The sequence below is a fragment of the Alligator mississippiensis genome, chromosome 3 (assembly GCF_030867095.1).
Source record: "Alligator mississippiensis isolate rAllMis1 chromosome 3, rAllMis1, whole genome shotgun sequence".
Taxonomy (NCBI): Eukaryota; Metazoa; Chordata; order Crocodylia; family Alligatoridae; genus Alligator; species Alligator mississippiensis.
The window spans coordinates 59,743,915-59,770,342 of record NC_081826.1 but is presented as its reverse complement, the minus strand read 5'-3'; the positions used below and the strand labels follow the sequence as shown (position 1 = coordinate 59,770,342).

The 26,428-nt window shown below is 43.5% G+C and overlaps 1 protein-coding gene across 3 annotated transcripts in view; it reads left to right on the top strand.

Annotated features, from left to right (window-relative positions):
* Positions 1 to 26,428, top strand: part of KCNB2 (potassium voltage-gated channel subfamily B member 2) — a 356,221-nt gene that overhangs the window by 158,405 nt on the left and 171,388 nt on the right. The window contains exons 1-2 of one of the 3 annotated variants that reach the window (XM_059723983.1): positions 11,023 to 11,393; positions 13,291 to 13,351. The exons of the other annotated variants lie outside the window; for them this stretch is intronic. Of the exons in view, the coding sequence (XP_059579966.1) occupies positions 11,197 to 11,393; positions 13,291 to 13,351 (258 nt within the window). The 5' untranslated portion in view covers positions 11,023 to 11,196. Of the gene's footprint in view, positions 1 to 11,022; positions 11,394 to 13,290; positions 13,352 to 26,428 lie in introns of those variants that run through there. 3 annotated transcript variants of the gene reach the window in all.

Sequence of the window (26,428 nt, the reverse complement as noted above, 5' to 3'; positions counted from 1 at the left end):
CAGCCAGCAGCTAGATTCCTCTACCCCCTGGGATCAACAGTGAACTTCTGTTTGTTCCGGGTTGGGGGGAGGAAATCTTTGTAATACAAAACGCTTCCTGCAGAGCATTCTCAGTTAACAGCAGGGAGCTGCACTTCTGTCTGTTCTCTCAATCTGTACTTGTATTTCTCTTCCAAACAAATCTCAACAGGTAGGTGTCTTCCAGCCCATGCCACTCCCCCTAGTGCGCTCTCATAGCAGAGACTTACCAGAACGGTATCTGTTTATCTCATGACGGTGACAGCAAGATGACATTTCATCTTTCTCTCCATTTGGATGAAATGGAATCTGCCTGTATTTTTCTCATAGCCCTTTGGTTCTCACCCAAGCTGCTCACTGAAGGTAATGTTCTGAAACTAAGTTGGATCATTGGAGCTTTGTCTGGTCTTATAGTTTTCTTTTATATTATGTAATATTGCAATGGAAAAGTGAAATGGTCACATTTAAATTATTTAAAATGGTGCATTTAAAATTGGACCTAGTAACTAAGGAAATCATAGATGCATCTATAGCGGATGCTCAGGGTTTGATTGGAAAAACATTAAGTCCAAGATAATACAGCAGTATAAGTCATTCCATTAAATCAATGACAAGTACCATGCACTACTGAAATATCGATTCTCCATAATACTTGTACCAATTATGTTAAATGACGACTGCCCATTCTATTTAGATTTACAATGACCCACATAGCAGCTATTCCATCTGTGATCACATGAAAAAGTAATAGTGTTTATACAGAGATACAAATATTAAATAAAGTGTATAATTTCACCAAGTTTTGCAAAGTATATCATTTCACCAAGTTCTGCTTCTTCACAGAATCTATATTGTACATCTGCCTAACAGTTATGGTGTTGGCTATCTATTGAATATATTTGGCTGGTTATAAGGTTATAAGCACTGTTGCTTTTCAGACTGGTGGCTGATTCTTGTTAGTTGGCCATTTTTCTAGTTTTTCACAACAAACATTTTTCCTGGTTAGTGAAAATAGCTAAAATTTACTGGGTGAGATTCTATTTCTCTTCCCTTTGTCTGGTAGGCACTCATATAAATGCTAAAGTAGATGTAAAATGCTACATTCTGATTCAAGAACTCGTTTCAGGATGTTAACATATTAATAGGAGTGGATGGGTGAAAAATTCTGCCCCGCTAATGGGGCAGAGAGAGTCCAGGTCCACCAGGGTATAAAAGGAGACTCCCCAGGCGACCACGGAGCCAGCGAACAAGGGCTGCAAACAGGGTAAGCAGTTCGCAGGTAGTTTGTAGGCCAGTTCATGCCCGCCCCCCCCGCCCCCCTCCGTTTTTTGAGGGGCAATCCTTTCAGCTTTGTGTGAGGAAGCAGGAAAAAAAAGGAACGCTTTGGGGCCAGTGAGCAATAAACAGGCCAGCTTCCAGGAAAGTTTGCTAGGGAAGATGTGCTTGGAAGAAAAGCAGTGAGAGAGAGAAGACAGATTAAGAGACCCAGTGAAATGGCTGGAGGATGTTGCAATGTGAGAGCCATTGCCACTGCCTCTACTTGCACCTGTGAGGTTTCTGTCCTGGCAGGACTGCTCACCACTGAGACTCATAGATTCATAGATGTTAGGGTCGGAAGGGACCTCAATAGATCATCGAGTCCGACCCCCTGCATAAGCAGGAAAGAGTGCTGGGTCTAGATGACCCCAGCTAGATACTCATCTAACCTCCTCTTGAAGACCCCCAGGGTAGGGGAGAGCACCACCTCCCTTGGGAGCCCGTTCCAGATAAGAGACTTCCACCCAAGTCCAAGTTTGGCGCTGTGGGGACTGCAGCTTGCAGATTCCTTCCAGCGACAGCCACATCAGGGAGTGCCTGTGGTGTGAGCGGTGCCTCCTTTTGGAGTCCATCAGGGAATAGGCAAGAGAGCTACAGGAGGAGGTGGTGAGGCTCTGAAGCATCCGGCCCTCTGACTACTACCACATGCTGCACATCCATGTGGGCACCAGTGATACTGCCAGGGGAGACCCTGAACATATCAAAAGTGACTACAGGGCTCCGTGTGAGAGGGTGAGGAGGTCTGGGGCTCAGGTTGTGTTCTCAACACCTGGCTGCACCGGTGGTGTCACCAGCAGGGCTTTGGCTTTTTTGGCCATGAGATGTTTTTCCAAGATGAAGGATTGCTTGGAAGAGATGAGATCCACCTAACTAAGAAAGGGAAGAGCATCTTTGCAGACAGGCTTGCTAACCTAGTGAGGAGGGCTTTAAACTAGGTTTGCTGGGGGATGGAGACCAAAGCCCTGAGGTAGATGGGGAAGCAGGAGACCTGGAGGAACAGCAAGCAGGAGTGGGCAACAGGGGAGGTGCTCTCACACTTCCTGAGAAAACAAGGAAATCAACTAGTTACCTCAGATTCTTGGACACAAATGCACGGAGCCTGGGAAATGAGCAGGAAGAACTGGAAGTCCTTGCATAGCCACAGAACTATGATGTGACTGGAAAAACAGAGACTTGGTGGGATAACTCATGTGACTGGAGCATGGTCATGGATGGGTACAAACTGTACAGTAAGGGCAGAGAGGAGAGAAGAGGAGGAGGAATTGCACTTTATGTAAAAGAGCTGTCTGATTGCTCAGAGCTCCAGTATGAAGCTGAAGATAGGCCTGTTGAGAGTCTCTGGGTTAGGGTCAGAGGGGAGGGCAACAAGGGTGATGTCGTTCATGGTGGGGGTCTGCTATAGACCACTAGACCAGGAGGAAGTGGTGGATGAGGCTTTCTTCAAATAGCTAGTGGAAATTTCCTGATCACAGGCCCTAGTTCTCATGGGAGACTTCAATCACCCTGACATCTGCTGGGAGGGCAATACAGCAGTGCGCAGGCAATCCAGGACATTTTTGGAGAGGGTTGGGGACAACCTCCTGGTGCAAGTGCTGGAGCGACCAACTAGGGGCCTGCTGCTCACAAACAGGAAAGAATTGGTGGAGAATGTAGTAGTGGATGGCAACTTGGGCAGCAGTGAGAAATGACTGAGTTCAGGATTCTGAGGAAAAGAAGGATGGAGAGTGGCAAAGTAAGGACCCTGGACTTCACAAAAGCAGACTTTGACTTGCTCAGGGAACTCATGGGCAGGATCCCCTGGGAAGCCAGTCTGATGGGGAAGGAAGTCCAGGAGAGCTGGCTGTACTTTAAAGAAGCCTTACTGAGAGTTCAGGAACAAACCATCCTGATGCACACAAAGACTAGCAAGTATGCCAAAAGACCAGCTTGGCTTAGCAGGGAACTCTTTAGTAAAATAAATCACAAAAAGGAAACATAAGAAGTGGAAACTTGGGCAAATATCTAGGGAAGAATGTAAGAGCATCTCTCGGGCATACAGAGATGAAGTCAGAAAGGCCAAAATGCAATTGAAGTTGCAGCTAGCGAGAGATGTGAAAGGTAACGAAGCGGTTCTACAAGTATGTCAGTAGCAAGAGGAGGATTAGGGGAAGTGTACGTCTCTTACTGAATGGGGGAGGTAACCTTGTGACAGAGGATGCAGAAAAGGCTGAAGTGCTCAATGCTTTTTTGCTTCGGTCTTCACAGGGAAGATCAGGTCCCAGACTATGGCATGGGGCAGCACAGTTTGGGGAGAAGGTTAGGCCTGCTGTTGCTACTTAGTCATAGGCCTCAGCTGAGGCCTAGAAAGTGAGCAAGTCTGACACCAGCCGCTAGCATGGCCTTGCAAAGATGAATATTCACATGTTTCAAAAATCAGAATCTTGTTTAGAAGTGTTTCACCCCCTCTTTACACTGGTATTAATGCTACATGGTACTGGCCCACTTTGTGTTATGACACTTTTAGAACTAGAACCCTGATATTTGTGACATTTTGTCTATCTTAGCTATAATAACAAGCAGAGTTCCCAATATAACCACAGCGATGATAATGCCCATCTCTGACACAACACTTTTCAGTTATTGATCTCAAAGCACAATACTTCTCAGTTGCCATGTCTAAACTACAAAATTATGCCTGGAAGCAGCACCCTCAAACATGCTGCATTGCTGCATCTGTTTCATAAGAACTACCATTTACTTGGTCATACCATAGGTCCATCTTGCCCAGTATCCCATGTCACACAGTGGCAGAGAGTGGATGTTGAAAAGGAGAGTGACCGGGGTATGACCAGGGTTTTTTCCACTGTTCCTCTCACTTGCAACTTCCAGTATGTGGAAGCAGCCCCATGCAGTGGGCTCACTAGCTCTTTCATTCTGTGGCACTAAGCCTGCCATCTGCACTTCATAGACATAACTGTATTGCTTCTGGTCTGGCAGGTGGTAGACACAGAAGTGTTTGAAGCCATCACACATAGCATCTAGACATAACCAGTCTGGGAACAGTAGGACCTGGTCACATACTCTCTTGAAAGCATCTGTGATTTGATCAGGGAGGAAAGGAAGGCATATAGCATGGGGTGAAAGGAGATATGCTTTGTTGATCATCTGAAGACCAGTAATGGTCATCTAGGTGGGGGTCACTTGCAAAGTTTGAGGATATAAGGCCTGATCCAAAGACAGACTTCCATTATTTCATTAAACTTTAAATAGTCTTGTAAGCTTGTAAAAGCTCAGAACTCTGGTTTCTGTGCAATCCAGGATTTTTTTCACATTGTATTTTTCTACAAGATTTTTAATCCTATGCACGCTTCGATCAAATTTTGGTGGCAATCTTTATCTTGCAGCTAGTACTAGTGGCTGAGGCTGCTCTGAGTATTTCAACATAGCCCTAATCAAAAATACATTTAAATAACTGTTAAACAGCCATATAGCTACCATTTGGGTGTACTGAGATAACTGTTTATTCCAATTTTATCCATTAGTATCAAGTGTCCAGTCTAGCACTGAGTGATACTATACCACACATTATTTAAATCTTTGCATGTTAAGTCATATTAGAGCCTGACAAGGATAACACATTGTAGCAGGAGGAACATTAATACATGCTACTATGTCACAAGCAGAGGGGGACAAGAAAACAGTCAGCTACTCAACATATGGATTCACTGGGTTTGGCAGCAGCCCATTCATCTGCAAAAAATACCTTTTTCAAGAAACAAGATTATTTTTAAGTCAGTGACATGAAAACTATAATATGAATTGTGAATGACACCAAACCTCTTCTATGTAAACATTTGGACTAAGTGTAAGAATTTGAAATGAAAATCAGGGTTTGGTTTTGTGATTAAATTCAGTGATAACTCTATAAAAATCCTCATTACAGGCAGAAGAAATGCTATTTTTTAAATTATTATGGCACCACCTAGCCTCCCTAGCTGGTATGGTGGTCTCATTTTGCCAGCCATTATCCAAATACAGTCCCTGCCCTAAGTAGATAAAAGGCAGGTGGGAAAAACAGACATAGGGCACATCTACACAAGATGTTTACTACACTATAGACTAATTAACTGTACAGTAAATGTTGCACATTTACATGTGAACCCCTATTAACCTGGAGTAAACTAATTGACTGCACAATGGGACAGTACTCGTAAAAACTAGAACTATCTTGCTGCAGAGTCTTTTATTTTGCAGCAGTGCACGTGTGAATGCTGACCCCACATGAGGGTGCTTTAGTGCAGGGGCTGCCTGCCAGCTAGCCCTGTAGTGAAGCATCCTCATGCCCTAGCCAGCCCCTCTTCAGCACACTGAGCTGGGTCAGAACAGCTCTGACCTGGCTCAAGATGCTGTGGTCCCATGAGCATGTGCAGATGGCGTACCTGGAACAATAAACTCCAGAGCAATAAGCCCTAGTGTTTATTGCTTCACATTGATATACACATGTAGATATGCTCATAGAGACTTGCTCAGCCTTAAAGAGCAAGTTAGTGGCAAAGCTAAGAATGAAACGTGGGTCTCTTGGCTCCTAATCTATGCCTAGTATATAAAAACCAGGCTGACACTCAGAAGACTTAAGTTCTATTCCTGGTTGTGGAACTGGCCTGCTGACCTAAGGCAAGTCAATGCACTATCCCTAGCCTCAGTTTCCCTGTTTACAAAATGTGGAGTATGATGCTGATTTTGTTTGAAAATTGCTTTGAGATCTATGGATTGGTTGCATACCAGCAGTGAGTGAGCAGTGCACTAGCCCTTGGCATCTGCTTGCAGAGGGCACTAGAATGGCAGTCCCCTAGTGAGTGTGCCACAGCAGTAGCAGCCCCACACAATAGCAGTAGCAGCCATGTGCAGGTAGACAGCAATGTGGCAGCAACAGCCCCCTGATTTACCTGGTAAGCTTGACCATGCTGATGACTCCTTCCCTCCCTTTCCTCTTGCCCTCTGGCAGGGTTTTGCCCAGGGCACAACACTTGTAGTTATGCCTCTGCTCCTGATGAAACATGCTATTCCTATTAAACTACATGGCATCTCGTTTTTAGAAGAAAATGGAGTTTTGGACTATTTTCCCTAAAGTGAAATTGCAGAGTTTTAGGTATGAGGTTTTCTTATCTCTGCATGCTGCAGTTTCAGATTTGGAGTTTGGGTGTCTTTTTCAGGCTGTGCCATCCCTGTTACATATTTGTGTTTAGGGGAAAAAATGTTTACCACATTTATACACCATCCTTCCCCTATATTTCCAACTGTTTCCATTTTTTCTCCTTCTTTGGAGGCCTCATTCCATTCCACATATTCATTTCTAAGACTTCTGTACTCCATTAGTCCTCTACAAACATACCAAATAGACAAGAAAAATGTCAAGACTAATTGGCAGTATGTATGTTTTCAGTGAAATCAATTTTGGTTACTCTGGAGTTTATCATGCCAGGCTGCAGGACGTCAAAATGATAAGAAATCATGATTAAGGAAGAGTCAAACAGGTGCAAAACAGAGTAGGAGTTTCTGAGCAGAAAAAACAAAGTCCATTTAAGGATAAATTTGGCTTGAAATTTTGTTCTCTTTGAGTTGTTGGAATTGCTATTCTAAATGCTGGAGACGAGAATATGTAAAATTAGTTTTTAAAAATCCATTCCTTGTTTCATTTTATTTTGTTGTACATACATGGTAAAATAGTCATGGAGATGGACTGTGACACGCAGGGAAATTTCACAATTTTTTTTGCCCCATGCTGAACTTGTTCCACCACAGCATCTACTCATATCTGGGACTAAGTGCAGGTACACACCAGCAGGGAGAGGGCACAACAGCAACATGCTCTATGTAATTAGAATCATAATCAGAAAGCGTTATGAAACAGCCACACTATTAGAATTTCATCTGAATTTTTATGTGTATACAGAGTAGTAAGGCAAACCTTATGCATGAAAATAATGCAAAGATTCGGGTATCATATTCTTTCCATCTCTGGAATATGAAAGAACAAATAAAAGCAACTAAAAAGATTAAGAATAAATCATGTTGCCCTCTTTTGTTCTAAAGCCTATTATACTTGATATGTTTTAGTATAGCAAATTGTAACAATAGTTCCCATATTTATCTGCAAAATTATTATACTGGACTAAATCAATTACAGGTTTTCTTAAATTTATGTGGGTTCTATAAATGCAAATTCGCTCTTATGCTATGACCCTTTTTATACCCCAAATTAATTATATGCAAGGTAAATTCACTCATGCGATCAGCTCCAGGGCTCTGCTTGTCCCCACTCAGTCCAGCCCCTGGGTTGCTCTTTGCTGTGGTGCAGGCAGGTGGTGTTGGCTGCTCCCAGGCCTGCTGCACCAGGGACAGGGTTGAGTGGGGAGAAGCGGAGGCCCAGGGCATGCTGAGGTATGTCTGTAGAAGAAGGGGCAGGGGGAGGGGCATGTCATAACACAGTGGCTGCAAGCAGGTGGTGTCAGCCAGTCCCAGGGCTGCAGCAGGGGCAGCAGCCTGCTCTTGTCCCACTGCAGGCTGCTGCCCACCCCGAGTAGCAGGAAGAGCCCGGTGCCACTGCCGGCCCAAGCCTGCAGCAGCCTGAGAGTGCCCACCCAAAGCACTAGAAAGAGCATGGTGCCACCCCTGCTGCAGCCCTGGAGCAGCCAACACCGCCTGCTTGCAGCTGCTGGGCTGCATCGTGCCCTTCTCCCTGCCCCTTCTCTAGCCCCAGCCTCACTCCCTCCCTCCCTCACCGCTGTGGGAATGTATCCCTATTTGTTACATTATAAACTGGGTTCCCTTTACACGAATTTGATTTATGCACACAGCTGCAGGAACACATCTACTGTATAAATCGAGGGAAACCTGTATAAATCATCAGAACTGGTAATTTTAGCACATCACGTTCCCCTTGTCCCTTCTTTTTTGAGTATATTTTATGGCTAAAAGCAGATTTTATAAATCCCATATTGAACTTAATCATGTGTTGTTTCTCAGAGACAGAACAGAGTCCTGAAACTATAATTTGGGAACATTTTTATTCTATTCTTCTCTATGAAGCTCTTTGGTGTTCCATATTAAAAATGGACCACACTTAAAAATATATATAGCTGTATGCCTCAACCAACCTCATTATAGAGCCCACATAAAATGTTCACATCTCAGGGAAACAAGTTCTTCTAAATCTAAGTTAAAATGAGTTCTTCTAATCAAGTAAATTGGTTGTGCCTTTGAGACTCTTAAGAGTAAATTACAGAGGGCATGTGTAGATGAAACGGGGCCCTAAATTGAAGCGGTGGGTTTTTAAAAACACTGTTTCAGTTTAGGGCCCTTTAAACCCCTGTGTTGTGCACACACCCCACTGACTTACCTACCTTTCCTGCAGCGGGGAGGGGAGGGTGAGCTGCCAGCGAGTGGAGCGGTCCCTGGGCTGCAGGGGGCCTGGTGCTTCCCTGCACGGCAGCGGCGGGCTGCCCTCCAGGCGACACTTGCCCACAGGCACCCAACTTTGGCAGTCCCAAGGGGCACCACAGCCATGGAGGGAAGCACCGGGACCCCGCGCAGTTCAGGCAGGCTCCAGGGGGCGGAATCAGGCTCGCTGCTTTTCTTGGGCAGAGCCTGCCTTCCAGGGCTGCTGCCAGGCAAACTGCAGGGCTTCCTACAGAGCCCCTGAGCTGCATGGAGCCCAGTGCTTTACTCTGTGGCTGTAGGGCAGAAAACTAAAACTCCTCAGAGTTCTAATTGACTGCATCCCAAGTCATTTAAGATGCGTTACACCGCCAACTTTCCTACAGCAACTGTAATTAATGTGCAATATGTCACTGACGTGTGCAAAAACTGATACCATTAAAGCGATCCAAAAGCATTTAACCCACTTTAAAGTGTTGTGTACACATGCCTCTCATTTTACCTACACGTGGCCAGAGATCCCAGCGATGTAGTACTTCACAAGAATTCATGGTCCAGTCACCCGTGTCATAATATATAAGTATTTCAGGGTATTTTGTCATGTTTTTCTTTTCCAGGAATCAGTTGCAGCTTTTCCTTCCTACGGGATTAATTTATCCACACCTTTTCCAGGAAAAGTTCTGGGAACCCCAAGAAAGAGAGAACATGCCTATGTTCATTATCAATTTCACTTTCACATTCTACCAGCTAAAAATGTCCTTGATATTCTTTTAAGATTAAGAAAAATTTGAAAGCAAATGTGTTTTTAATCCATTCCATGGGATGTATGGTTGAATGCCTGAAGATAGTAGCCTGAAAGCTGGCGTTTGATTTCTGTAGTCTTATGCTAAAATACAGAATTATTTCACTCATGTCTGATTCTGTGTGAATACTTTATATGTAAATATACATATCAAGTTCAAAGACTAATTTTAAATAATAAACATATATTTAGAAATATAAAGTAAATAATATTTTTATTATAAATCTATAAAATCAGTACAAAAATGTAACAAGCTCTGTGGTTGGGCTGTTTAGAATAATTGTATCAGTGGGGGCATCTACTCGTGCACTTTACTATGGAGTTGAGTAATTATTAGCACCACAGTAAAGCATTACCATCTACACATACACCCCTATTAGGCCCAAGTAAACTAATTAACTCCACAATAGGATAGTACTGCTCAACAAAAGTACTATATTACAGCAGAGTTATTTACTTCCCTGCAGCATACGTGTAGACGGTGACTGGGACTCGCTGGGGCATGAGGGTGCTACAATGCAGGGGCTGCCAGCTGGCTAGCCCCGCACTGTAGCATCTATATGCCCCAGACATCCCCTCTGCAGCACATTGAGTTGGAACGGAGCAGCTCTGGGCTGGCAGGCTGAATCCCAGGGGTCCTCTGCTAGCTGGGGCTCCCTGTGCCACCCTGGCTCAATGTGCTGTGGTGCCAGGTGCATCTATAAACAGTGCACCCGGGAGCAATAAACTCTGATGCAAACTGCTGGAGGTTATTCAGGCGCACTAATTGAACGTGTAGATGTATATCAGGTACAAAGTATAAGGTGTAAAGTTATACATTTGGCAAATGGGAGATAACATGAAAGGGCAATGCTATCAAATTAGATACAGTTTTAACAATAATAAAAGAGTTAATATGACTTTGTGTCATGTGATATGAAGATATTTTGGTTACGATTTTCAGTTGCCCTTCTCAGAAAGTGTAGCCTGGGGACGTTAAACAGTTTTTGCTCCTTTGGAAATCTAGACCTACTTCACAGTATAAGTTGGAGTAGCTCCAGGAACTTTCTGATTTATGTTTGTTTTCCACAGCTACTTGTGGATCACTTTGGCAGTCCAGAAGAACTGGTAGGCAGAGCAGTCCAGTCACATTCCCTTCTTTCTGTATTATTCAGCTTTACATCCTTGACACACTCTTATACTAGTTGCTACTTCGGTGTGTTCCAGAGGTATATTCTCCAGGTGCTGGTTGATTTGTGTTTATAACTCCCTTAGGTAGGACCTTTGTACATGCCACAAAATTGACCTTTAAAGAGGCTTCAATGCCCTTTTGCATCGTTTTAATGGTATTGCTGTTTACACTGTGGGCAGAGTATTGTGCTTTAATGGTGCTGCTGTTTACACTGTGGGCGGAGTATTGTGCTTTAAATGACTTTGGGACATAGCAAAATAAAACACCTCTGAGGTGTCCTAGGCTTGCTACCTAACAGAGTGCAACAGCTGCGGAGGAAAGCACTGGGCCCCATGCAGCTCAGGGGCTGTGCAGGCAGCCCGTGTAGGCAGCGTGGTGGCAGCCCTTGCAGACAGAAAGAAAAAAAAAAAGCAGTGAGCCTGATCTTTTTTTTTCTCCCTGGTGCCTGCCTGCCTGAGCTGTGCTTCCCTCCATGGCTGTGGGGTGTGGGTGGTGCTTCCCTCTGCAGGTGCAATGGCCCCCAGGACCACCTGGGTTGGATGCCTGCGGGCAGGTACCACCTAGGGGTCACCATCGCCACCGTGGAGGGAAGCACCGGCCCCGTTGCAGCTCAGGGACCACTCGGCCCACCAGCAGCTCACCCTCCCCTCCCCACTGCCGGAGAGCCAGGTAAGGATCAAGCCCGGCCCTTGTGTATATGCCACAGGGGTTTACTTGAGTTCAATTCTCCCTAAATTGAAGCAGTGTTTTTAAAAACTCACCACTTCAGTTTAGGGAGAATTAAACCAAAGTAAACCCCTGTGGTGTGTACAAACAGCCTTAGTGGCTGAGTCATCATAAAGAGCTGGCACTAGATCACACCATTTGTTTTCCCAGCTGGTGAAAACTAGAAAAATTCAGTGAAAATTTTGTCTTCAATGAGACTTATTGTTTCCAATTTTTGTGGAGAAAACCATTGACGAAATATTCCAGCCACACTTAGTTGTTGTTACTGTTATTAATATTATTGTTGTTATTGTTACTCTTTAAGTGCATAAGACCAAAGCTGTGCTGGGCAATTAACTGTGAGTTAGAAAACCAGGTTACTATCCTGAAAAGGTTGCAAGCTAAACGGGCAACAAACAAGGAAAGGATAGGATGTAAAATATGATTATAAACAATATGACTAAAAAGTGAAATTAAGCAATAATCTTTCTAGTTTCTAATTCTGTTTTGATAGCATATCAAATCCCGTGCTTTTACATCATATCACGTATCTCCCACATTGCAAAAAGTAGGATTTATATATCATGGATCAGGGTGGTAACATCCCTGGGGAAGATGTAACCTGGGATACTGTGATATTAAATGAAAAAGCCAAGGTAATTGTTCGTTTCTTGTTCCACTCCCTTATTAGCTGGAGTTGCAATAGAGAAAAAACACATTCTTCCTACAGAAAATGTGATTTCATAAAGTAGCAGTAAAAATGGTTTGATTTAAAACTTATTAGGCAAACGTATCATACTAAGAAATTGTGGTATACTACCAGACTTGAATTATAGTTGTCTCTTCCATGTAAGGAAAAAAAAAAGGTGCAACTCATTTTGCCTCTAATAGCTTTCTCAGTGCACTAGGTGCCTGAGAGATGATGCTTCTTTTCCTCAAGTCCCTTTCCTAAGGATAATCATCTTTCAAGTGCGTGTTACACTCCTTTTATTTTCTTCTACCATTTTAGTTCTTCTATTAGGGTTCTTAATCTCAATCCCAGCATCAGAGTAAGGTTTGAATATTTCACTTAAATATTGTTGTCTTCAGTATTTTTTTTACTTGCATTTGTTGTTAAATGAGAAAGCATTGAAAACAGACATAGAAATCAGTCTCCAAACAAACGGCTAATTCAGATGTAATTACACAGAGCTTCTATTACAGACATTGGAAAATTGTCTCAATCAAGACCACAGAACTCAGCATTTTATATGTGGTACCCTTTGATCAAAGATAAGCAGCAACAAAAAATGTGTTATCATCCTTGTATCAAAAATCCCGCTAAAAGAAATCACTAGAATAAAGATAAGGAAAATGCTGGAAGCCAGAGTAGGATACCTTGAAGCAAATAACTATACTGGCTTATGTTATATTTGACAATCTCTTAACAAAATGTATTTTTTTTCAGACAAGCTGGGAAAGACAGCAATAAAATCCCACTTCACTTTTCTAATAGACTAACAAATAAATAATAAATAAAGAAGGATTTTTAGAAAAATAAGAGTTTTCTTAAAACTTCACATGAGTAATAGTGCCATGAAGATCACTTCCACCTTCCCCTCCTGGCCCATATCCCCTTCAACAGACACACACTCCCTCATACTTAGGTTGGTTAAGGGATGGACAGAGGGTTAGAGCTAGTTGACTATAACCTAGTCACACAGGATGTAAAGTGTATGGAAACGATGAGGATTAATCAATGTACAATTGATTTAGTTGACAGCAAGGTTTGACTGCCATGGTATTTTAGAACAACCAACGGGATATGCTCAATACCGCTGAGAACTTGACACTTGCTTTTTGTTCTGAACTGTTCTCACAGAATTCGATACAACAGAATTATAGGGAAAGAAAAATATTACAGAGAAGAAACCTACAGACATGTAAGTGGCTTCACTGCTAAATATGCTTATACAAATTTGGAAGTGTTATATGTTATGATTACTTACTGCTATAAAACTGCTGTACAGCGTAGATAGATGGCCTTTCCTATTAACATTCCCAGCCTTATTAAGCAGCCTTATCTTTATTTTTGTGCCAACATGAGTCATGCATCTCAGCAAAAGTAGTATTTTTTTCATTACTAAAGCAAACAAGAGACCTTTCTGAAAATATTGTATATAATTTTATGTATGAAATGTATGTATATATTTTATATGTATGCAATATAAAGTCTATATATACTATATCATAAAATGACATACTGCACACATATTAGATCTATTGTTTATATATGCATATAATATATATAAAATATACATTATGTATGTACTATTTTTTTTCTTTACAATGTTTCTGTGGTTAAAGAAAAGGAAGACTAAATAACATGCCATCAGCTTTAGTTTGTCTCATGAAAGAGTTACCAAATGTTGTCATATATGTCTATATTCAAGGGTTATCATAAGGAAGAATGCCAGTAAGTACAGATTAAATGTTTAAAAAGGTGAATAAAAGTCTAGTGAGGAGAGCAATTGGCAGTCAGCTAGAATAAGAAAGATTTTTGCTCAAATGGACTAATACCTTTGTTTGTAATGGAAAACAATCCACGTGTAGTGGTTTCCCCAGTTCCCTGGAGGCCTGCTAAGAATATGGCTGACAGCCTATGGCTGCCGGCTGCAGCCTTCTGGTATATTAAGAGCTATATTCAAACTGCAGTAAAAGTGCCAGTCCATTCTGAGGAAACAAGAGTCCATTTCTCCTCTCTCTTTTCTCTTACCTGCACCAGTGTTAGTATAGATTTTAGGGAGGTATTTGTCCACTGCATGAAAAGATTCAAAAGTTAAATATCATCTACTGCAGAGACAGTTCTTCCCCTCTATTTAAACATGTTGCAGTTCAGCCACTCTGACACTGTGACACTCATCTCAGTGGCAGTAATACAGCTAAATCCCTTCTGCCCACAAGGCAAATCTATGTGGCAGTATCAAAGGACAGACATTAACATGGAAACTTTCCCAATTTCTATGCAAGTAAAATCTCAGTTTTAGTTAACAGAAATTTTACAGAAATTTAAGCAGCTGCTGATTGAAAGAGCAGCACGCTTTGTTCCTTTCTTGGGTCATTTGGCTAATATTGCCACTAAATCTGTGTGGTGCACATATTGCCATCTGCTGGACTTAATGTACTTGGGGGGGGGAAAGAAAGATCAAAAGGCATTTAGAAAATAACTACAATATTCTCAGCAACCAGTTTTGGTCCATGCAATAACTAGGAAGAACAGGTTACTCCCATCAGTGCTTCTGCTCTTGAGGTCACTGAAATCATTATCTACAGATATGGGTAGCTGTTAACCAGTGAAATGTTAGTAGTTTAATTAACCAGTACCATGCCCAGGAAGGTCTTTCTTGCCTTTAAAGTCATCATCATTATCATGGAAAGCAGTGTGATCCAGATGCTAGATCTTTAAACTATGACATGTTAGCCCAGAGATCTCTCTCTCTTTTTTTTCCCCCAACTCTGCCACTTATCTGCCATGTGACCTTGGGCATGTCACTTTGTTTCTATTCTCACTACAATCTTTGTCTTATCTATGTAGATTGTAGGGGCATGCAAAACAGGCTGTATTCGATTTGGATTCAGCCTAAATCGGGGACAGTGATTCGATTCATTGATTCGGATCACTGTCCCGATTTGATTCAGCCGAATCCGACAGTGATTCGGCCATAGACATAGCTTTAAATGTTTTTCCTATGTACCTTGAGGCACCAGGCATGGCTCGTGAACGCTGCGATGGTGGGGCAGATGGAACGTCCCACAGGAGCATGCCCCGCTCCCCGCCACGTGCTCAGTGGTGAACCCGGAAGTATTTCTGGTCCACTTCCAGGCCTGCCACCAAGCGCACGGGCCCCCCCCCCCTCGTACCGGCTCAGGGATTGGCCACAGGGGGACCCCAGCTGCCCCCCCACCCAGACCCAGGAGGCACCAGTTGCAGAGCCAGGGGGCAGGGTCCCCTGCACGTTCCCTGGCGGACCTGGAAGCGGACCAGAAGAGCTTCTGGTCCACTTCCGGGTCCGCTGCCGAGTGTGCTGGGCCCCCCTGCCCCCCTCCGTGCTCCTATGGGACACTCCACCTGCCCCACCATCTCAGTATTCACAAGCCACCTCTAGGGATGTAGAAAAAACATTTAAAGCTATGTTTATGTCTGAATCATCGAATCTCTCTGAATTGATTCGGAAGGCTCTGATTCGATTCAGAGAGATTAAAGGGTCTCCTGATTTGATTCGGATTCAGAGATTTGGCCGCCAAGTCGGACCGAATCTCTGCCAAATCAAATCAGTAGAAGCTTTGCACAGCCCTAGGAGACTGTGAATTCTTCAAGACCAGGTCCTGATCCTTGTTACATGTTTTGATAGTAACAAGCACAAGAAACACAGTCATGAAGTTAGGGGTTTAAGTCACAGGGGGGACTTACCAATTTTTGCTGATTGATCGCAGCATAAAGTTCTCATTCCCTGGTCATTTTCTGGCAGCCTCACCCCTCAGCACCAATTGGTGGAGAGGCCCTGGGGCAGAGGGGGAAGGAGGGAAGAGGGGGCAGCCACTATCTTGATTGCTGGCTGTCCTTCCTATGGCTCCACCCTTCCAGGCTGATTGCCATAGAAGCCCCAGAGCAGAGGAGAGACAAGGGGGAGGCCATCCTCCTGACTGCTGGCTGCCCTTTGTGCAGCCCTGCCCCTCCACGCTGATTGGCAAACAGGCCTCAGCAGGCAAGGAGGGACGAGGTTAGCAGCAAGCATCTTACCTGCTGCCCTTCGTGCCACCCTGCCAGCCAGCGCCTTCCCCTCCCAGCAGTGGGGACCACTGGCTCCCACTGGAGAGCCAGCATTTTATTTTTATTAGGTTTATTTTTGTTGTTAATTCTGTGGATTTCATGGATGATCCTGGAATTTGGGGTTTCCGCAAAATCTGTGGAACCGCATAGTATAATAAAAGTAATGTGTAAGGAAAATAATACACTATTTTAATATATTTAACAGCATATAATTACATCATATTTGTCATCATATACAGCAGTGCCAGAGGGCTGCATGAGGCTCATGAGGAGTTAAATTGTAGTGTCCAGGCTCCAACCTGTGCTGAAGCAGCCAGGGTTTCCAGACTCTTTCTCCTTCCGACTTCCCCTTCCCTACCTCAGGGAGAGGGGCAGTACAGCACAGTGCTGCCTCCAGTACTGGGGAAGTTTGTGACATGCCTCCCGAGAGGCACAGTGCAGTAAGGGAGCCTGTGGCCAGGGAGCTTAAGTGAGGCAGAGTACTGGGACGCGCAGTGCAGCACAGGGTAGAGGAGGGTGCCTGGACACATGATACAGTGGGGGATGTAGCACAGTGCAGCTGTGGGTGGGGCAGTGGTGAGGGAGGCACCGAGGTGCATGGTGTAGCTCCCACTAGTGCGGCCCTTGGCGTATGTGTTCTTCAGCAGTTGGACATGACTGTCATAATATACAGCAATGACAAAGAAATTCCCCCTTTATCCAGGGGTGGGAGTAAATAACTTGTCAAACTATCCAGCCTGCTTATCAACCAGTCATGACCTGAAAGTTCAGAAGTGGGGGGCCACCCATGGGTTTGAGAAAAAAAGTTCTGCTAATAGGAAATTCATCTTTTGTCACAAAGACAAACAGAGAAGGGCATTTTCTGAGATGCATGGGAGTTAGTATTGTGGATCCAAAATGAGCACGTGGCCAGACATATTGCAAGGGCAATAATTAGGGTCTAGCGTAAATCCTGAGCTAATTCTATTTAGGTATCTAAAGCTATTGATGGGTTTTAAGCACAGCCATTGTAAATTTAAGTATACTGTTTGAGTTTAATCTACAGTCCCTTTCAGTGGGATTAAAATACAATCTCCAAGAATCTTAACTGTAACATATGAGAAATTTGCTTATGTGGATGTGTGAAACAATGCCATAGACCAAGAGTGGGGTGAGCGGGGGTGGAGCCCGCTGCCAAATCCAGGGCTATGGAGCCCCATTCAGGATGCATAGCAGCAGTGGCAGTTACTCTAACACAGGGGTGGGTAAAATGCGGCCCGCAGGCTGGATGCGGCCCACCAGGCCACTCTATCCGGCCCGTGAGGCCCCTAAAAAATTTAGAAAGTTAATATTTATCTGCCCCTGGCTGCTGGTCATGCAGTCCTCAATGGTTTGCCAAAACTCAGTAAGCAGCCCTCCACATGAAATAATTGCTTGCCCCTGCTCTAACATCACCACCACCACCACTCACCCTGCCCCTGGAAGTGGGTATGGCTCCAGCCCATGAGGAGGCCTGCAGTCTGGATCTGGCTTGAAGGGGCCAAACAAGTTTGACATCCTTGATATAGACCATAAGAATAGAATTATAGGGAATGCACGAATCAAACTCCATCTTAAAACTACTCTTTAATAAGAGACTGTTCCAGCGCCCTCACATCTCTAATGGTGAGAAACTTTCTTCTGATTCCAGCCTAACTATGCATGGCTGCTTGTTGTTGCTATTTTTGTTCTTCAGCTTAAATATTTTTCCCCCATCTGTGATATTTACCTTTTATTTATGTATATACAGCAGTGTATCTTGTTTCAGCCTTTTGTCTTGCTAGGCTAAGCAAACTAAACTCTCTTTTACTCTACTTTCATAAGACAAGCTCTCAATTCTTCTGATCATCCTAGAATACCTTCTGGAAAACTCCAGTTTGAATTCATCTTTCTTGAACATAGGTGATATGAACTGCACAGCATATTTTATAGAATGTCTCAACAAGCTTTGTACAATGGCCTTAATACATCCCCATTGCTACTGGTAAAATGTCACCCTGCACATACAATGGACTCATTTGTCTTTTTCATGGCTGCATCACATGAGTGACTTAATACATCCACTTTTTTCTCCTTCACTGTTGTTTCACCAGTGTCATCCAGTTCTTTCTTTCTTGTCTGCTGTTTTGATCCTCCTCTCTTTAGACAATGCCTCTCAACTTTGAACTGTCAGCAAATTTTATTAGTGCACTCTTATCTTTGTGCCAAGTTCATTAATGATAATTTCACAAGATGGATTGTTTTTTAATTATGCATCATCTCTCCTTTTTTTGGACATACTGCACATAAACATTTTGGCAGTGTTACTGCAACATATGTTTTTGTATGAATAATTCAGTGATTGGACCATTTTATATCCTCCTGACTACTATAGTCATCTGACTTCAGTGCATATGCCAGATAATGACAAATGCTGAAAGAACTGTGTAAAAATGGTACTGTGAAAACATGTCTGACAAAGCCATTACCTTATGTAAAATGTCTATAATTTTTGAAAGAGAAATACAGCTTTATTTCTCCATTTAAAAAATGAGAATCTATGCAGAGAGTCTAGTCATTGAGTTTTTGAGTCTATGCAGGAACACAGGAAAAAGACAGTTCTCAGGTACAGCTGGATCGAATTATTTTGGAAAATAGCAAATTTACCAAAGAATATAGAGTTTTGATCATTCAGAAACTGTCTGCAAACTTGGATCAAATTGACTAAATAGTTTCAACTGGAAAAGTTGGGATGAGATGGCTGGCTAGATCCATAGAACTGCCAGTTTCAGGAGGAATTGTTATCCGCCTCCTCTGCTTATTGCACAGCCCCATTGAAGGGTATTGTGCAAGATTTAGGAGATCCAAGTACACTTGGGACTGAAGGGATTTTTAATCTACATCTGCCTTCTATAAGGAGAGTTGTCTACTTCTAAGGCAATAGGATATTCTGAGGTAGGTCTCTCTCAGTGCCTTCTGTCAGAGCTATTACACCTTTTATAAAATACGTAAATATTCATTTGCCAAAAGAGGACTGACTCCCTAGCCTGGAAATGAGGGCAGTCCTGTGGGAGATGTAAATTCAAGTCACCTCAGGCATAGTTGGGAACTGAACCTAGAACCTGCCTCAGAGGAACATAGGCAACCCTATAAAAAAAGCATCAAAGACCTCAATCTAGGATGGAGCGTGTAGTAGGCTGAACTATTGCATGCTCTAATGTGGTAGATTGCCCTCTTATGAGGTGAGGTTGACAACCCCCATTAGTGAAGGTCCCAGGTGTTTACTATGTTCTTTTATCTACCAGGAAAAGCAAAGGTCAACATTTTCTGTTCCATACCAGCATTTTCACAGGGCCTGAACATCAGATGATGTCACAAAGATGCAGGGGGAGCTGTCGCATACACTTCCAAAATATACGCTTACATACCATACCACCTCAGTAACTCTGCAGATACATATAGTACAAGGATAAAATGCAAACACACGTATGAAAAAGTCAGATATCAAAATATTTGCCAAAACAGGCATTAATTACATACAACTATGAAGAAATAAAGAAAATATGTGCAGTCACCTTTCTGATCACTTAGATCCCTTTCTGCCTCCATATGCTTGTTCACCCTACCTGAAAAAAAACCCAGGTGCTAAGGGCCAGCACAAAGCCCAAGACCAATCAAGTCTTATTTAAGGGGCAAGTGGCTCACTGTTAGCTGCCCCAGCAGTGGATCGGGGCAGGGGGCTGGGACCTGCCCCTCCCCCACAGCTCCTTCCCAGCCCTGTGCCTCAATTGACTGATTGGGGCATGGGGCTGGGAAATTGCTGCAACTCTTTCCCAGTTCCTTGCCCCAATCGGGCTGTGGTGGGAAATAGCTGCACCAGGTCCAGGCCCCCTACTGGTGTTGCTGACAGGGAGTGTATTTGCTCCCAGTCAGCATCTACATGAGCCTTACTTCACAGTATTTACTATGCAGTAACTGTGCAGTTAGCCTCTTTTACTGCACAGTAGTTTATTAGCACAGTTACTTGGTGACACTTTACTGCACAGTCTACAGATTAGTCAACTGTACAATAAAGCATCTCATGTAGACACACCCACTGGGTATGCATTAATGCGCTGTGTTTACTGTGCATTAAGTTTAGTACCTGTAATATGTACTAACTAAATGTGTAGTAACTGGCGCTACTGAACAGAAGTGCATGTGCATGCCTTTTAAGTGATGCTAATGAACTGTACATTAATTCTATTTTGCATTAGCACAATAGCATGGCTTTAGCTGTGATGCACTAATGCACAGTAGAATTAGTCTACTGTGCATTTAGCATTTTGTGTAAGAGCACCCACTGAGCATTAATGCAGTGCCTTTCATGAACATTCTTTGAAAAGGGAGGAAGTAGAGAAAAAGTACCCAACCTTAAAATCCAGCATTTTGAAAGTTGTTTTTGTCAGTGTTAGGACCATAGTGAGTATGGGATAGGGATTTCTGTTTTTTGATCTGTTGTGTTTAAAGATAGTTTTCTTAAAAGGTCTCCCTGCACATCATCCAGAATCCCAGTCATTCACTTCAACATTATTGATTCTGGGGCCAAATTGTGAATCACTTGCTCCCGGTAGTGAAGGGTGACTTATAAGTAAATTCATTAACTTCAGTCCAGCTAGATGTCAAGTAGTGGATTACCACCAGGAGTAAGAGGTACATAGCCTGTCCCCTAAGGACAACCAGAAGCAAAAAGGGTTAATAAAATGTGTATGGGAAGTTAATTTTGTTGCATTTTTAGTATGGTAGATGAAGAATACAGTTTGATTGCCATGTTGAAAATGCAAGCACATTATGAAGGTTATGACACTGCTTATCCCAGACAAATTGTCATTTTTTAAAATTTATTCTTCCATAGGAATTGATATTATGCTACTTGTTTTTAAGTATTAAAATGACTGGACCTAGTAAATAAGTCTAGATAAAATTTTGTGCCACTCATATAAAACAAAAAACAGATAAAGCCAGTCAGCCAGCCAGTTATGAAAGGGAGTCTTTCCATCCCATTTAATGCTTTTTAATTACTGTTCTTATGAATGGCCAGGATCTTTCATACCTGAGTTGCAGCACAGAGCAAGTTATTTTTAGCAGCTATAGCCTGAAGCTACTGTTGCTACCCGATAGTGCCATATCCATAGATACATTTTCCATCCTGTAGTTTCAGACTCAGTAGGTAAATTATATGCATTACCTGATACAGCATCTTTTGTAGCAATTAACAAATATTTGACAAATATTAACTGGAAAGAGCTGGCAGCAAAATAAACATAGCCACAGAAGCTGCCTACTCTATTTGTGCAAGGACGCCCTAGATGCATACAGCTCAAAAATGAAAACAAAAGGATTCTTAAGGAGGAAATATATCAAAGCTCTTTGCAGTGCACTTTGAGAATTACCTTTTTGCTGAATACACAAAGGAGCCACTTTTTAAAAAGAGTTTTCAATGTTTTCAAATACAGGTTTGATGTCGTATAGAAAATTTGGGTCTGTTGCCCCCCTCTCACCCCACTTCTCCAAAACCAGGCACTTGGTTGAGAAAATAGTCCCTGCTGTAATGAATTAGACAGCTTCTACTGTACAGAGTGCATTTTCATTAATGTGAACAATGGAGACTGCTGGGTGGAATTTGATGAGTAGCTTTAAATCGAAGGACAACCTGCATTTAGCTGAAGGCAGTTCAAAGGTTTACAATGGGCAGCAGAGCCTTTGTCTTGTGTAACAATCTTCCTGTGAGCTCTATGATTCATAGTCAAATTATAGTTACTTTCTACTACCATGGCCCTTTTAATAGCAAGGTTCACAAACTATTGTCTTCAGATGTTAATTGGCACTGGGGGGCTTGCTCCCAGGTTTTAAAAACTCTTTAGTACTGTTTAAAATAAATAAAATTAAGTCAGGTTTTGATCGTTTTAGTTTCCTTTGTGAATAATAAGCTAAACACACCAGTGTACTGTTTACCGTCATTTCAATTCATATGGTTTACCCAATACAAATATTCATGCATACTAATACTTTTTTATAATTAAAATGAAGTAATCTTACTTACAAAAGTGCAAAAGGGAATAAGTAGTGAACTGTTACTTTAAAAAATGCTTTGTCATTGCTTCATTTACTTTGATGATGAAGGGTTTTGAGATTCTTGGAGGTGCTCTTGTGTGCATGTGAACTGTATTAAAATGATTAATAATCCAAATTCCAATCCACATAAAGGAAATAGTTTTAATTTCCAACAAAATAAATAAGATTAGATCAGATTTTATGCTTAAAACTGTGGTTATTACATGGCTTTGTAGAGTTGGAAGATAATATAGGACCGCATTGATTGGGGCAGGCAATTATTTTGGTGGAAGGGCCGCTTAATGAAGTCTGAGCTTTTGAGGGCCTCATGTGCAGCCACACCCCTTGAAAGTTGCCCCACCCCATAGTTGCCGGCTTGGGGCCAGAAGTCCAGCCCCTAACCTTTGTCACCTGAAGTCCCTCCCCTTGCACCTGGAAATACTTTTGGGAGGGAAGGGTTGCTGTCTTAGAACCAGAAAAAAGCGAATTATACACTTAAAGTCAAACACCTTCTATAACATATTTTAGTTTTATTATAAAAAAATATTTTGTCATAATTTGTGTTTGCGTAGTATATATAGAGGCAATTTGGATAATAACTCAAAAACAAAATCTTAGTTTTGTATATTGTGTCGGGAATGTGAGGGGGTGTATGGTGGGGTTTGTGAAGGGGTGTGGCTGTGTGGGAGGGGCAATAGGCTTTGTTGGGGGGGTATATGTGGGGAGATTGTGGAGGCAGGGTATGCAAGTGTGGCATTTATGGGGTGTGAAAGAGGGTGGAGGGTGGGGGTACCCCCCACACACATTCCCTTCATGGCGTGCAGACCCTGCAGGTGGCAGTAGCAGCAGCAGGCATGGGCGCTCGGCGTGCTCATGCCTGGCGTAAGTGTTGGTGCCTAGTGGTGGGTGGCTCCAGCCAGTGCTGCGCATGGGGGCAAGGAGCACAGCCATGCCAGGCCGCCTCTATCACTGGGGCTCCCTGCCATGCACGTGCAACTCCCACACTTACGTGCCACCAGAAGGAAGCTCCACACTGGAGCCGGCTGCCTTCACCACTCCCTGCCACGCAGATCCCCAGACTCCACTGGAAGTGGAAGGGAACTCCAGCACCTGATTTACCATGGAGTCCTAGGACCTGCATGGCAGGGGGCAGGGAAGGCAGCCAGCTCCAGCACGTGGGACTTCCCCTCCATTGGTGCACAAATGCAGAAGTATGTAGCCCCGGCAATAGAGGTGACCCAGCCTGGCTGCGCTCCTCGCCCCCACATGCAGAGCTGGCTGGAGCCACCCACCAGTAACTATGCCAGGCATGAGCACCCCAGCACCCCTGCCTGTTACTGCTGCTGCTACTGCTACCACCATCTGCAGGGGCTGCATTGCATGGGGGAGCATGGGAGGTTCCCCACACACCCCCTACTCTCCCTTATACCCACACCCTGCCCATTGAGCTCTGCACTTGTGCTGCCCCCCCGGGCGCAGGCTCTGCACTGCACCAGCCCCACATTCCACACTCCCACCCAGCTACAGCTTCCCTGCCTGCTGCCTGGAGCGAGTGGGACACTGAGGAAGCTGAGAAGGTCCCCCGGGGGCTGCAGCTGTGGCAGCAGCAACCCTGTCGGAAAGCTGAATGCTGACTGGGCTGGGCCCTTCCATCCATAAGGCTGGGAGTGAGGTGCAATAGGGTATGTTGGCTGGGGGTGTGTATACATGGGAGCCTTGCTCCCATGCTCATGGGTGGAAGGGCTGGGCAGGTTACAAGTAGTTGGTGGGTACCACAGGCTGGATAAAAGTGCCTGGCAGGCCACATTTGGCCCACAGGCCGTATTTTGCCCACCTCTGCCATGGATAGTAGCTGCATAGATACACCTGTGCCTCAATTGCCTGATTGGGGCACGGGGCTGGGAAATTGCTGCAAGGGAGGTGACTCCCAGGGAAGGCTTGGTATATATAAACACAATCTGAAATATGCAGGCTTGAGTATAGAGGTAAGAAGTTCCAACATGACATGATGGAAAGCAGAAAGACTAGACGCCATGCATGTAGGCAATGACTTAAGCGTGCAGAGTACAATTGCTGGGGTGGGGTATATGCAAAGGCATTAGCAGTCTTTGCAAGTCTATGGTGGTGGATGGGTGAGGGTTCAATCCATCCCCTTTCTTTCAGTTCTGATGGGTGGTCTTAGCCAGCTGTCTTCATGTTGGTGATGGCCTGTGATGTCTCTTGATCATTGAATGAAATCAGGCACCATTAGGGAACTCATTTACATTATAACAGTTCCCACAAGTCCCATCAGATTCATAGATGCTAGGGTCAGAAAGGACCTCAATGGATCATCAAGTCCGACCGCCTGCCAGTGGCAGGAAAAAGTGCTGGGGTCATGTGACCCCAGCCAGGTGCTTGTCCAGTCTCTTCTTGAAGACCCCCAAGGTAGGGACTACTTTATGATAGTCAATGCACAGGCTTGGCAAATGGATGGTCTTTGCCCCAAGGATGTACATTCTCTATTTCATTAGTTCAGTATTTCTTCAGGCTGCCTTATATAGTTCATGGGAAGAATGTTGCAGTGGAGCAGTAACTGGTATAGTCAGTTAATTGTTGAAATGTTGCTCTAATTAAAAGCTAACTGTATTAGTCTTGGAATATATACAAGGTAAATGCAATGCTGTAGCCATGGTGTTTGCTCAGTAGATTAGCAGGAGTCTTAATCTTTTACAGGCAAATGGGATTATTACTATTACATTCCATTAAATATATATATGTATATATATATTTATAAGGCCCAAATATTTAAACCTGTTTTAGCTCAGCTCAGGCTTGAAGAAAGTAAGTTAAAGTCTTACAAAGTTCACAGTTTCACTGCTTAGTGAGTCTGGGTTCTAGACTCTTACCCTAGATTTGAGAACCACAAAGGATTTTTTAGGGTGATTGTAATAACAGCTTACTTTTGTTTTCAATTACATGAACACTGTTTTATACTACTTGCACCTTTCTGAACTGTTCAGAAGTAGCCAAGGACAAAGATGAAGAAAACCCAGCTCCCCACCAGGGAGTTGTTGAACTGATTAATTTCAGGCAGCCGTTTAGCAAAGCATTTGTTTTCCTATTTGCCTTCACTAGGAATTAAGTATTTTCTTAAGCAGTTTGCTGAATTAGGTCCTAAGTGGGCCTCCTGCACATTGCACACTTCTGTTCGCTGTTATTGTCACCTATTTATTTGTCTCCCCTGTGGAACCCCAAAAGGGAAGGGACAGGACCATGGAGGTTAGTGTTAGTCAAATGAGAAAAATTCTACCTCTGTGCTAAATAAGATGATCCAAAGAATGGGGAATTATCCACATGAAGCCATTAGCTACATCCAGTACAGTGGGAACAGACACACGCTTGGGGTGCATTTCCATGAGTGCGCACATGCAGTTTGCGATGTCTTAAACCTCTTGGAGGCATTGCAAACTGAACACAGTGCACATGTACCTGTTCACCGTGCTGCTAATTTACAGCATGGTGGGTTTCTCTCTACACTGGGAGATCCCAGTGTAAAAAAAAAAAAACAAAATTACCACTGAAAAAAGCAGCATGGTGTACATGGAAGCAATGTGCTCAGCAGGAAATCAGAACCTGGCTGGCCAGACTCCAAGTGACTGGCTTGGCACCACTGCTGCCTCGGGAGGCCCCAAGGATCCCAGGTAAGAGGGCACACATACAGGGGCATGTGGAGCATGTGTGCAGGGGCATAGCCAGGAACAAATTGCAGTGACACAAATATGCTACTAGTATTATATCTATTCTGTAAGGCCCTTAAAGAGAAAAACATAAGATTCACCTATAAGGAAGAGAAAGATTTGATGATTCTAGGGAAATAGTGCTTGTTGATACTCTGTGATTATCAATATTGGTGGGCAAGGACCAAAAACTGTCAGTCTGAAAATCCCAAATTTGAGGGGAGTGTGGATCCAGATTCAAAGCCTATGCTTTTGTCTGGCCTGCATTTTAAAGTCCCACTACTCGGCAAAGGAAGAAGCAACTATCTGCAGTCAAGAAGCCCGTTTCACCAAAAACAAACTGCTGCTCTTCTACATCTTGCTAACGTTAATGTTGTGTA